This window comes from Vipera berus (assembly GCF_964194415.1).
Source record: "Vipera berus genome assembly, chromosome: 1".
Classification (NCBI taxonomy): Eukaryota; Metazoa; Chordata; class Lepidosauria; order Squamata; family Viperidae; genus Vipera; species Vipera berus.
In genome coordinates this window covers 294,627,646-294,641,252 of record NC_138202.1, presented here as the reverse complement: position 1 = coordinate 294,641,252, position 13,607 = coordinate 294,627,646, and the positions used below count along the sequence as shown (strand labels likewise).

Genomic DNA, 13,607 nt, shown 5'->3' with positions numbered 1-13,607 from the left:
CTATATGTCTTCTGATCCTGCAATTAAATATGTGTACACACACAGACACACAGACACACGCACAGACACACACACACACGGCTGTTTATACATACACATATACATACACATATATGTGTGGCTGTTTTATTGACCCTCTCTTATTTTCCAAAGTGGTGGCTACGTTTGTATATACTTTTAGCCATCTGTTATTATCATGAGAGAGTCAAAAATAAAACTCAATTTGCTGGAGACAGCTTACTGATGGAATTGCTAAGAAAAATAAATGTGCCAGCTTTACTAGGGTTTTTTTGTTTTAAAATATGGAAATTAAAAATAGTCACATGCTTGTTTCAATTTTCTAAACTCATCTGGAAGGCACTCCTCATCTCCAAGGTTAGGCTTAATATTTGGAAATGTTTTGTCTTGAATACTGAGCTCATACACAATCTTAATTTAGTTCACAATTCATGTGCTTAAGAAAGCCCCAGCCACAGATCTGATGTGGATGATATGCTATGCCAATGCTATGGTTTCTCATCATGGCTTATTGTAAGCTATCTTATCTTCACGAGGATCTGGCACATCATTCAAACTCAAATCCAGAGCTAACTTATGGTTAAATGGTTATAGTCCTCAGTGAAAAAGAGCTGGTGATACAAGAGCAGCAGAGAGGTATACCGATGTTCACCAGCAGGTTTAGAGCTCTGGAAAATTTATTTATTTATTTATTTATTTATTAAATTTTTATACCGCCCTTCTCCCGAAGGACTCAGGGCAGTGTACAGGGCAATAAATATCAAAATGTAAATACAAAAGTTAAAAAAGAGATTAAAAAGAATTAAATAATTATGCCCAATAATACAATACTAAAAATGTGTTAAAACTAAATCCAACCCCAAACCCATCAGGCCAGGCCAGATTGTTCAAATAAATAAGTTTTTAAATCACACCGGAAGGAGCGCAGGTCAGGAGCCATCCGGAGCTCAACCGGCAAGCGGTTCCACAGGTCTGGCGCGCCCACAGAGAACGCCCTCCCCTTGGGGGCCACCAATCGACATTCTTTGATCGGAGGCACCCTGAGGAGGCCCTCTCTGTGGGAGCGCACTGGACGGAGGGAAGTTGATGCCGGCAGCAGGTGCTGCCGTAGGTAATCCGGACCCATGCCATGTAGGGCTTTGTAGGTCATAACCAGCACCTTGAATCTCACCCGGAGGGCAACCGGCAGCCAATGCAGCTCGCGGAGCAGAGGTGTAACATGGGAGTATCGGGAGACCCCCAACACAACTCGCGCGGCTGCATTCTGTACCAGTTGAAGCCTCCGGGTGGTCCTCAAGGGCAGCCCCATGTAGAGAGCGTTGCAGTAGTCCAAACGAGAGGTCACGAGCGCATGAGTGACTGTACGCAAGGCATCCCGGTCTAGATATGATGGAATAACCATCTTCCTCAAACCATGGTTGCCATCTTTGAAAGGACACTAAGTTTACGCACTTCCTTTTCGAAACATTTTTATGAACTGTTTGTTAAATGCTTTGCAGCCAATCCTTAGTAGGAGACATTTCTGCTACAAATTTAGAAATTTATTTTTCCCCCAAATAAAAGGAAAATCACCAAGTAAAACTTTGATTTTAGAAAGTTACAAATGAACTAAGGGTCTAGATAAATTTGAGATAAGATTTTGAAATTAATTTGATTATTTTTCTGTGGGAAAATGCTTTTGTTTTGATTTTTTAGAAAAACATAAGATTTTAAAAATTGGACACTAGTGGAACTAGAGGGTACTAAATATTTCAATTAAAGGAGAAGAATACTTAAAATAGATTTACAATTATGAAACAAAATATTCTAGCAGTGGAAATATTGAAGGATATTTTGAATAATATATTCAGAAGTTAATTATAATAGTGTCTGCCTCTATAAATAGACTGTGTTTAAAAGATGTTATGGAAGAAGAACACGTTCTATCTGATAAGATTGGGGCTGAATTGAAAATGGATTTTTAAATGACATGGGAAAAATATACAAACGAAAGATATATAAAAGAAACCATCTAATATTTTAATATTTAAAATAATTAAAATTAATTAATTAATTAATTAAATTATTAATTTAATTAATTAATAAGAAACCAAGAGAGAAACCTGGGTATTTTTTTCTATAATGGATTTACAAAGAGGGTTGCTGAAGTTTTAAAGACTCTGATGAGAAGGACTAAAGAAATAAAGAAAAAGAAATTAAGTTCTATGATATTATTTGAATGGACTGAAGATTAGGATTGTTAGAAGCAAAGGGAAGGAATATAAAGTTGGTTTATATTGGATGCAGTATTCCAGGTGTGGCCTTAACAAGGCATTGTCAAGTGGTATCAACACTTCACATGATCTTGATTCTATCCCTCTGTTAATGCAGTTGGCTTTTTTTGGCAGCTGTAGCACACTGCTGGCTCATATTTAAGTGATTGTCCACCAGGACTCCAAGTGTTTGCCTCTAGGACTAGGTGTTCGCTGATTCGTTGTTTGAGTATCTTTTCCAGAATCATCTCAGGTATTGAGGTCAGGATGATAGGTCTGTAATTTCCTAGATTCATTTTTTCCCCTTTTTTGAAGATGGGAACTACATCAGCTCATTTCCAGTCCTCCAGTAGTTCCCCAGTGCTCCAGGATCTTTGAAAGATATAGTTCAGTGGTTCTGAGATCGCATTTGCCAGTTCCTTGAGAACCTTGGGGTGTAATCCATCTGGTCCTGGTGATTTAAACTCATCTAGGCTGGACAGGTGCTCACTTACCATTTTCTTGCCTATCTTAACTTGTGTTTCTAATCTGTTTTTTACAGTACTGTTTTTGATAGGTTGGTCTGTTTTTCCCCTTTGTGTAAAGACAGATGCAAAAAAACCCGAGTTAAATAGTTCTGCTTTTTCTCTGTTGGTTGTCACCTTCTTGCCACTTTCTCACACTAATGGGCCAGTCATTTCCTTGACTTTTTTCTTGTTTTTTACATGTTGAAAAAAGCTTTTTTTGTTATTTTTGACTTTTGTTGCTAGCCTTAGTTCATTTTGAGCCTTAGCTTTCCTCACTTCACCTTTGCAGGCTTGGGCTATTTGCTGACATTCTGCCTTATTTATGTGGCCCTCTTTCCACTTGTTATACTTGTCTTTTTTGTCTTTCAATTTATCAGACAGTTCTTTATGCAGCCATGCTGGTTTCTTTTGAGAGCTGTTATTTTTCTTCTTCGTTGGTATTGTGCTAGACTGGGCTTTTATTATCTCACTTTTCAAAATTTCCTAAGCTTCTTGAGTTGTTTTCCCCTTGAGGATTCTCATCCATGGAATCCTTCCCAAGCTCTCTCTAAGTTTATTGAAATTAGCTCTCTTAAAGTCCAAGACTCTAGTTTGACTGTGTTCTATTGCTTGTGCTTCCATAATGTTGAATTCCAATATTGCATGATCACTTCCCCACAAGGTTCCTGTGGCTTCAACACCTTCTATCATTTCATCTCCATTAGTGAGGATTAGATCCAATATGGCTAATCCCCTAGTTCTCTTCTCTACTTTTTGGGAGGCAAAGTTGTCTGCTAGGTTTGTCAGGAATCTCTTTGATTTTCCACTTGGTGCAGAGTTTGTCTCCCAGTTGATGTCAGGGTAATTAAAGTCCCCCATTACTATTGTGATGTGCTTCCTACATACCTTAGTTAGCTGACTAGCAAAAAGTTCATCTATTTCCTCTGTTTGGTTGGGTGACCTAATGTATACACCTATGGCAATGTCATTCCCCCCTTTATATTTACCCAAATGCTTTCAAAGAAGTTTTTATCATTGTTGTGATCTAATTCTGTAGAGATGTAGTTATTTCTTACAACAACTTCATCTTCTCTTTTATTTGGTCTGTTTCTTTTAAATAATTTAAATCCCTCTAATTGTATGTTCCATTTGTGGGTTTCATCCCACCAAGTTTCTGTAATGGCAACAATATCATATTTGCCCCATTTATCTGAATTTCTAATTCACCCTGTTTATTGCTCATACTGTGCGTTGGTGTATAGACATTTGATTCTTTTTGTTTACTTTCTACATAACTTGTGTGGTGCCTGAGTTCCCCTATTTTAATAATAATAATAATAATAATAATAATAATAATAATAATAATAATAATAATAATAATAATAATAATAATAATAATAATAATAAAGTTAGAAGGGACCTTGGAGGTCATCTAGTCCAACTCCCTGCTCAGGCAGGAAACCCTATACTATTTCAGACAAATGGCTGTCCAGTCTCTTCTTAAAAACTTCTAGTGTTGGAGCATTCACAGCTTCTGGAGGCAGGTTGTTCCACTGGTTAATTGTTCTAACTGTCAGGAAGTTTCTCCTTAGTTCCAGGTTGCTTCTCTCTCTGATCAGTTTCCACCTGTTGCTTCTTGTCCTGCCTTCGGGTGCTTTGGAGAATAGCTTGACTCCCTCTTCTTTGTGGCAGCCCCTGAGATATTGGAACACTGCTATCATGTCCCTCCCCCTCATCCTTCTCTTCATTAAACTAGACATACCCAATTCCAGCAGCCGTTCCTTATATGTTTTAGTCTCCAGTCCCCTAATCATCTTTGTTGCTCTTCTCTGTACTCTTTCTAGAGTTTCAATGCAATGCTTTTGGCATTTGATTAAGGATATGTTTACAGATATACTGCAATCCTTAAAACAATACCCAATTCTGTTGGTAGTAGTGGTTAGAGCTGTATTGAGAAGAGTTTAAATGCTGTCTGGGAAATGAAATAGATTGATCTCATGGCCCTAATTTTTCTAAAATGTCATAAGGGAGACTAAAGAATGCTAATAAAAAATAAAATAAAATAAATAAAATAATTGTGTAAACCCTAAGCAGAGAGTGCTTATTGATCTGAATGGATTTATTCATTTGTATTTTATTCAGACTATTTAAATAGTGTGAAAAATTCTATCAGTGAATTTGCATATGTCCTAGTGTGCTCATCACTTGAGTTCTACTTCTACTTCTACTTCTGAGCTTAGGGACCAATTTCCCCCCCCCCCTTCTTATTAACTTTTGTTAATTATCTAGCAGTGTGTCCTATCTCAATAACTGTTTATTTTTGAGGAACGTATTACCAATATGTTAAAATTCTGCACTCTTTTTAGTCATGTTTAGTAACTCAATAATACAGATATTGCAGAAGGAATTAAATTATATAATAATAATAGCAACGTTATTGATGATAATAACAATAACAATAACAATTATAGATGGCTTGAGATATGATTACAGAATAACAGAGTTGGAAGGGACCTTGGAGGTCTTCTAGTCCAACCCCCTGCAAAGGGGAAGAGGAAAGGAAGGAGGAAATTCACCTGAAAGTATGAAGGATTCCCTCCATCGTGGTAATGAAAGTGAGCGGATTCCATTGGAAAAACTACCCTTGTACCCAGATTGACCAGCAACTTTTTGAACTAAGACTTTTCCTCCAGAGTTGTCAATAATTCCACTGTAAAAGTAACATATTAATGTCATAAGTACATGGTTAGCTTACTAGAGCTCTATGTGATCACTGAATTGCAAGCTCAATACATATAAATTCAGTTCATTTGGAACAGCTGATTCTAGCCCTTTCCTTTATGGGGAACATTATGTCATCTTCAAAAGCTTCTATAGGTCTTCACTGAAACCATGGAGTGGCATCATGGTGTTCTACATGCCATAGGATATATGATTTTTCAGACAGCCTCCACATGATTCCAATATTAATTGTTTTTAAAAAAATAAATGTTAAAGTGGTCAACACCTTGGGGGAAAAAATAGTGCTGGTAACCTTAAATCTCAGAAAATCTTGAGTACAAATGCTTGAACTGGGTTTGTCCCTCTTTCAAGTGCACTGAATTGTACATTAACTCCTCTGTGCAATCCTGAATCCATTTTATTTTATTTTTTTTATTTTAATTCCATTTATATCCCGCCCTTCTCCGAAGACTCAGGGCGGCTTACAAGCTTAGCAGTAGCCTTCATTCTATGTATATGCCTGCTTATTAGGGCTTTCACAACCCCCCCAAGCGGCATTATTACAAAGTCAGCTTATTGCCCCCAACAATCTGGGTCCTCGTTTTACCTACCTCGGAAGGATGGAAGGCTGAGTCAACCTTGAGCCTGGTAGGATGCGAACCTGCACTAATTGCAGGCAGCTGGTGTTACTTAAGGAGGCATTAGCCCACTGCTCCACCAAGGCTAAGTACTTGATAATTTTAAGGCTAAGAATAATTCTATTGTCAGAATATATCAAAATAAAATTGTCTGTTCTAAGTATTAGTAGACATTTAGATAAGGTAAGCGTAAGCCTAGTGTGTAAGAAAATGGTTCTGTAGTTCCCTAAAAGATATCAACTTCTACCTTGGCATTTCCAAAATGTTATGGTTAATCATATACCAGAGGGAAGGATCTATTACCATTTCCCAGTATAAATTAATGAAAATATCAATCTATTTTTATCGCCAAAATTTTCTCAAATCTACAGTTGTTTATTCTCCTCATAAATCCATAACCTTTAAAACATTTTGCCAAAGTTTCCCTTTTGCTCATTAAGTAGAATTAAAGAAGACCTATTTTTCCATCCTCTAAATAACCTGAACTCTACTCATACTCATTGTTTATATAGATTTGACTATATAAACTACTTTTTATTTCTTAATCTTATTTTTGTATTTTTTAAGAGTTATACAAAATTTTGGATGAGGAAAAAATAACACACCCTGTTCTGATTTTTACCTTTATTGCTACCAGTAGTATTGAACACATTATCTTTCTTTTTGATTTGATATGCTATTTTCAATTAAAGATCAGTTCTGCCAACCTGTGAATAGCAGCAGCACAAACACTGGAAAAAGAGGCATAGATATCAGTGCCATAGACCCGATATTTAACATCCTGACATCCCAAGGGACACTTAGCAATAAATTCTGGGTTGATGATCTTTGCAGCTTTGATGACACACTCAATCTGCGGAACAGCTGTGAAGATAGAAGTTGAATGTTATGCTTAGTATAATCTGCCACAAAAGCTTTTCAAAAAACAAAGAAATGCTAGGAGTTGGCTTTATTATTTATGTGCTTTTATGCCAATTTTTAATACTCAAATGTTCAGCAGTAAAGGTAAAGTTTCCCCCGCACATGCATGCTAGTCGTTTCCAACTCTAGGGGCCGGTGCTCATCTCTGTTTCAAAGCCGAAGAGCCAGTGCCTGTCCGAGACATCTCCGTGGTCATGTGGCCGGCATGACTAGATGCCAAAAGCGCACAGAACACTGTTACCTTCCCACCGGAGTGGTCCCTATTTTTCTACTTGCATTTTTACGTGCTTTCAAACTGCTAGGTTGGCAGAAGCTGGGACGAGTAACAGGCGCTCACTCTGTTACATGGCACTCGGGATTCGACCCGCCAAACTGCCAATCTTCTGATCGACAAGCTCAGCGTCCTAACCCACTGAGCCACCACGTCCCTTACAAATATTCAGCATTGACTCCTTAATCCTTAAAAATGAAAATTAATAAAACTCAATTGCAGGGTATCTCCTACGAGACATTTGACATATAAATTAGCCTATGTAATTTATAGTCTTTCTAATGTTGATATTTATAAAGATAAGAAAAGTTTGGGTGATTTTTACCCTCTCCTCTTTCAAATGTGTTGATAGTTTAGGAGTTGCCAGAAATAACATTCCATTTCCTACATTTGGCTTTACTTCCAGCCTAGCATTGCTTCTTAATTAAACCATCAGTTTTTGCATATATTTATCAACTTCACTGCACAAGATCAGGCCACTTTCATTTCTTCCATCTTCCTTCTCTTAGCAGCTGTTTTTCTTTCTTCTTTCATTTTATTCATTAATTTATGCTCTTTGTCATGTACAGCTCTCACATACAAACTGAAAATTTCTATATGCCATAATTGTTAATAGATGGACCCTTGAATATTCACTGCATCAGTAATAGCTTTATTCTACCAAGGATAAGTAAAATAAAGAAATAGTAAACTGGATTGTGAGCCTTTGTGGTTCCAATAAATTTCCCAGCAAGACAACTCAATTGGGGAAGTCGGATTTGTTAAACAACCACGTGATTCAGTTGCTTAACAACTGCAATAAAAGTGGTTGTAAAATTGGGTTCAATCACATGATAACTAGCTTAACAAATGAATTGCTTAGTGACCAGGATTCTGGTCCCAATTATAATTATAGCCTGAGGATTACCTGCAGAGAATAGTGCTGTTGTATATTAAATTTGGTTAGATTTGGCCAGCCCCATCTTGCTTTGTGTCTTTAGTTTGCTCACAATTATTACATCTTTCCTGAACCTGAAATAATATTGTTTATTCTGAAGGGAACAACAAGAAGCATCTGGCACACCAAAAGAGTTTCAGAATAAATGATGCATTAGAAACAAATGTAGCATGCAGCCCTCTGGGGTGCAAAACATTTCAAATGGGAATAGTTTAGCTGAGAATTATGATTATTTTTAAGGGAAGATATTGGAGGCTACATCATTTGTACAGAATGTGTATTCTTGGAGCCAGTTTTCCAATAACTTTCTCAAAAGGTATGAAGGAGAATTGAAATTGAAATTATAGGAATCAACCATTTACATCAAGTTTTCTCTACTTACATTGTTTAGATTTCCTGTTCCTCTTTGTAGTTTCTTTAGTAGCATATATACAAGTCAGCAGCAAAACTATGATACAATAGACAAGTGTAAAGAAAATGTACAACAATACTGTCTCCCATGAAATTAAAAATTCTCTAAGTAAAATAATAAGATTTTCTATTAATGTTGCCATTGTCTCAGGTTCTTTATGTTTGATTTTCACATTTTCTGGTCTTACTACTTTAATTACAAATTTTCAGAGATTCTTTGATTTATCTGCATGCATTGAGCACATTGATTTAATCTTATCTAAAACTGTGGGGTAACAAAGAAAGCAGAGATTAAAAAAAATAGGATGCATTTGGGCACTTACCAAAGACCAGTGCAATTGCTGTTATTCTCTTCATGCTGAGAGAAACTGGGCCTTAGAATTCTAATAGAGTTCACTGTAAAATAGAAATCCAGTATTTTTATAATTTTATTTGTTTGTTTGTTTGTTTGTTTTAGTTTTGAGGTTACACAATTGCATAGCAAAACAGGGGGTCTTACGGATTAAAAAAAATATTGAGGAGAAAAAAACAGCTGATTAGAAAACAAACCCCTAAAGCAGGGGTCTTCAAACTTGGCCTTTTTATGACTTGTGGACTTCAACTCCCAGAATTCCTCAGCCAGCCCTGCCCTAAAGCCAAGCATCCATTGCCTATCCTAGTTCAGAACCTAGAAGAACAATGACATCTTAGGCAGTTTACCAAAAGGCAAAGGGTAGAAACACTTCAAATCATTCCACAGACAGGAACCGTGACTTAGGTCCTGTAAGATGACACTGTTTAATGGATGGCACCCAGAACTACTAACGCTATCCCATACTGAATCCCTACTCGAACCTTGACTGAAACATATCTAGATAATCTGCTTCTGCCAGGGGCCTCAGGAACTGTAGCCCAAGTTTTATCTCATCTTTCCTGTACAACCAAAGCCAATGTGTATTATGTTCTCAAGCCAGTATACATAATGTTCTTTCCTTCAATTTCCCTCAACAGCTGACTGATCTGAGGAGTTACTTAGTAACTTTTCAGGGCTAAGAGTAGGCTCTTTCAGGACCTGTCCACTACCTTCATAATTATACTTTATAAAAACTGTTTGCGTCTTAATTCCTATAACTTCCTGACTCAACTAATGTCATTTAAATAAACTGGACCTTATTTCCACATCATTTTTAGCCAGGCTTGTTCATATGTACTTGCTTATCACAGTGCAAGGAGGTTTTGGAAATACCATGTCATTCATTGGCCCCAATAATCCAATAAAATAGACTAGTTTAATGCAATTATTTAAATTTACTTTTTGCTAATCTATGTATTACAACCTTTGGATCAGAGTACTTTTCAATGGAACCAACTGTACTTACCCAGCGCTGTGCAGGATACTGAAGTAAAAAGCGAGAGGAAGACAAGGAACAAGCATATATTTAATGGTCAAAGTCAGACAACGATATGGAAACTTTTCATTGAACAGTATAAAGGAAGTTCATATTTTCCAAAAAAGGAGGTTGAGAGACCAAAAAGAAAAGAAGGACAAGAGGACAATTGGGGGAAAGATTATAAAAAGATAGGCAGGAGAAAAATATAGAGGTAGAAGAGAAAAGGGGGAGGGAAATTTATTAAAAACCAGGGCAAGGAAGAAAACACAGATCTGAGTGTAGAATAAAGTCAGCTGGATGTCTTATGGGCTGGGAAAAAGGGCCTGGAATGTTAATCAGCTGACTGGTCTCTACCTAGATCCCATGCCTGCTTTGAACAAAACCTCTCTCCACCTCTTCATTTTTGCTCTTTCCTTCACTTACCTTCCACTTTGTTTCTGAAAACATGACATTTCTTTAAGATATCAGAGACCACTTAAGCATGCCAGAAGTTGGGATTTGGAAAAGATAGCATCTAAGTTAGCAGAGTAAATTACAACTGGTGGGCTGTGTACAACACACTAAAGTCAAACAAATCAGATTATATTAAGGCTACTGTGTATGACCCAATGAAATCACAAGATGGTGGCCAAGAGTGTTTTCAGCATCTCTTTGCCACCATCTAGTGGTTCGTCTGACTTTTGCAGGCTAGATTATGACTGTGTGACATGCAAGCATAGCCTGTAGGTATGCCATGATGGGATGAAGAGGGATGCTGATATTTTCACAGTGCTGATGCTTTATTAATTAAGTCTGCTTGAATAACTCGAGGCTAAATTGTACGATGAACAACTAAGAGAACTAGTTATGCTTAGCATGATGAAAAGAAGGCTTAGGGGAGACCTGTTAGCAGACTCCTGCCTTTGGCAGTGGGTAGGACTAGAAGACCTCCAAGGTCCCTCCCAGCCCTATGACTCTGTAAATCTGCATATGTTGATATAGATTCTGGTGGATTCATTTGGTTGGTGGATGAATATAAGTTTTACTGGGGCCTCAATATTGTTTATTATTTTAAGTAGGCTATTAATTGTATTGTGTTTTTATTTTGTTTGCCACCAAGAGTTCACTCTGACAGATGGGTAGTAATGAAATTAGTTTAAAGAATAAGTAAAGAAATAAAGAAATAAAAGATCTCAAGCCTATCTTACATATTTTGGTCTAGTTGTTATCTTCAAATTGTAACCAAATGCACTTTATTCATTAATATTGTGTCTAAATAATTCTAAAAGTTATATAGATATAAATAATGTTAATTAGAATGAATAGAATATAGCTGGAAGAGACCTTGGAGGTCTTCTAGTACATCCCTCTGCTCAAGCAGGAAAACCTATACCATCTCAGACAAGTGACTGTCTAGTCTCTTCTTAAAAACCTCCTGCGATGGAGCGCCCACCATTTCTGGGGGCAAGCTGTTCCACTGGTTAATTGTCCTCACTGTGAGGAAGTTTCTCCTTCATTCCAGGTTGCTTCTTTCTTTGGTCAGTTTCCAAGCATTGTTTCTTGTCCTGCCCTCTGCTGCTTTGGAGAATAGTTTGACCCCCTTCTTCTCTGTGGCAGCCCCTCCAATACTGGAATGATGCTCTCATGTCACCCCTGTTTCTTTTTTCTTTAGACTAGCCCAGGGGTAGGCAACCTTGGCATAGCTGGCTCAGGAATTCTGGGAGTTGAAGTCCATGAGTCATAAAAGAGCCAAGGTTGCCTACCCCTGGACTAGCCAAACCCAAGTCCTGCAGCCGTTCTTCATATGTTTTAGTCTCCAGGCCTTGGATCATCTTGGTTGCTCTTCTCTGAACTTTTCCCAAGGTCTCAACATCTTTTTTGTGTGTGATATGGTGACCAAAATTTGTTGCAGTCTTCCAGGTGTGGTCTCATGAGGGTTTTATTAGCATGTACCTTTCTGCTTTATGAATGATTATGTCTACCAGTTCTTTTGAGATGTCAACATATTATAACTATAATATATGTTTGGAGCCGGTCATGATTTTTTTTTGAAAGAGGGTGGTGCTGTGGTGGGAATTAAACAGCTATGGAAGAAAGAATGCCAGCTAGGACTCTATTTTCTATTTTTTTCTCTTATATGATAAATATTGGAATCTAATAAATTGTTATGTTCTTACTTGTTATTCATATCTCTCATTCCAAGTAAAATAGGTACTTGTAGAAATTCAAAGATCACAGCACCTCTGTGCAGATTAGTTTAACTATTTCAGTAATTCCTAAATTTTAGAATGACCTTCCCCAAACACGTACCCTTAAAAGGGACTTAAATTCTCAACTTACCAAGCAGCTTGACCAATGAGATACTGGGAGTTGTAGTTCTAGTCCTAAAAATAACTGGGGGGCATAAATGAAGGCAGATGTAGATTGTGCGAGACCATAGAGATTCAAATAATCAGATACCCATAAATCCTGTCATGTGAAATTCCCTTTAGAACCTAGAAGGACTGTCATTTTAAATAGTAGTTATTTACATTCCACATGTTATACATATGCACGCTCTTTCTTTTTCTTTCCTAAAATAAGATTGGGAAATGTCTTTTGAAGAGCATTTGAAGAAAATAACTCTTTTTACCAAAAAAACCCCCATCCATTTAAAGCATAGTATTATTTGCAGACTGACTTTTGTTATTCTCTTTCATGGAGCTGCACAATTAAAGAGCTTCTATCAATAAACTTCTTAATCATAGTCCTCATGAACATTTTAGAAGTGCTGGTTTTCAGTGCTTGAATCCGCTTGTGGATTATACAGGCAAACAGAAATTCTTCATGAGGTGCCATTATGGGATTAACTTGGCCAATCTAAGTGGTTTCTTACCCCTAATCTTCTGTAGAAATCAGCTCACACACAGTTTCTTTTTATTTCAACCGTCTCAACAGGTTGCTGGCATATTTACTGAAGTAAGAGCATAGAAAACATTAAGGGGTTTATGATGTTTAAAAAATAAATTGAGGAGTGATTAATTATTATACTATTTATTTATTTATTTATTTATTTATTTATTTATTTATTTGATTTATATACCGCCCTTCTCCCGGAGGACTCAGGGCGGTGTACAGAGCAATAAAATAAGAATACATTAGATAAATAATTTTAAAACCCAAATCCATCAGGCCAGGCCGGCTTGTTGGAATAGATAAGTTTTTAGATCACGCCGGAAGGAGCGAAGGTCGGGGGCCATCCAGAGTTCAGCTGGTAAGCGGTTCCAAAGGATTGGTGCACCCACCGAGAATGCTCTCCCTCTGGGGGTCACCAGCTGACATTCTCTGACCGGTGGTACCCTGAGGAGGCCCTCTCTGTGGGAGCGCAGAGGACGGAGGGATGTTGACGCTGGCAGTAGGTGCTCCCGTAGGTAATCCGGACCCACGCCATGTAGGGCTTTGTATGTCATCACTAGCACCTTGAATTTCACCCGGAAGGCAACTGGAAGCCAGTGCAGCTCACGGAGCAGAGGTGTAATATGGGAGTATCGGGAGACCACCAAAAGAACTCGTGCAGCTGCACTCTGCACCAGCTGAAGCTTCCGAGTGGTTCTCAAGGAGCCCC

At 37.6% G+C, this 13,607-nt stretch overlaps 1 protein-coding gene across 1 annotated transcript in view; it reads right to left on the bottom strand.

Moving 5' to 3' along the window:
- VIT (vitrin) overlaps positions 1-13,607 on the bottom strand; it is a gene marked incomplete at its 3' end in the record, with an annotated part of 57,336 nt that overhangs the window by 25,837 nt on the left and 17,892 nt on the right. The window contains exons 2-5 of the mRNA XM_081331354.1: positions 8,978-9,050; positions 8,626-8,691; positions 6,822-6,978; positions 5,332-5,465 (exon numbers count right to left, since the gene is read on the bottom strand). Coding sequence (XP_081187480.1) covers positions 5,332-5,465; positions 6,822-6,978; positions 8,626-8,691; positions 8,978-9,011 — 391 coding nt within the window. The 5' untranslated portion in view covers positions 9,012-9,050. The remainder of the gene's footprint in view (positions 1-5,331; positions 5,466-6,821; positions 6,979-8,625; positions 8,692-8,977; positions 9,051-13,607) is intronic.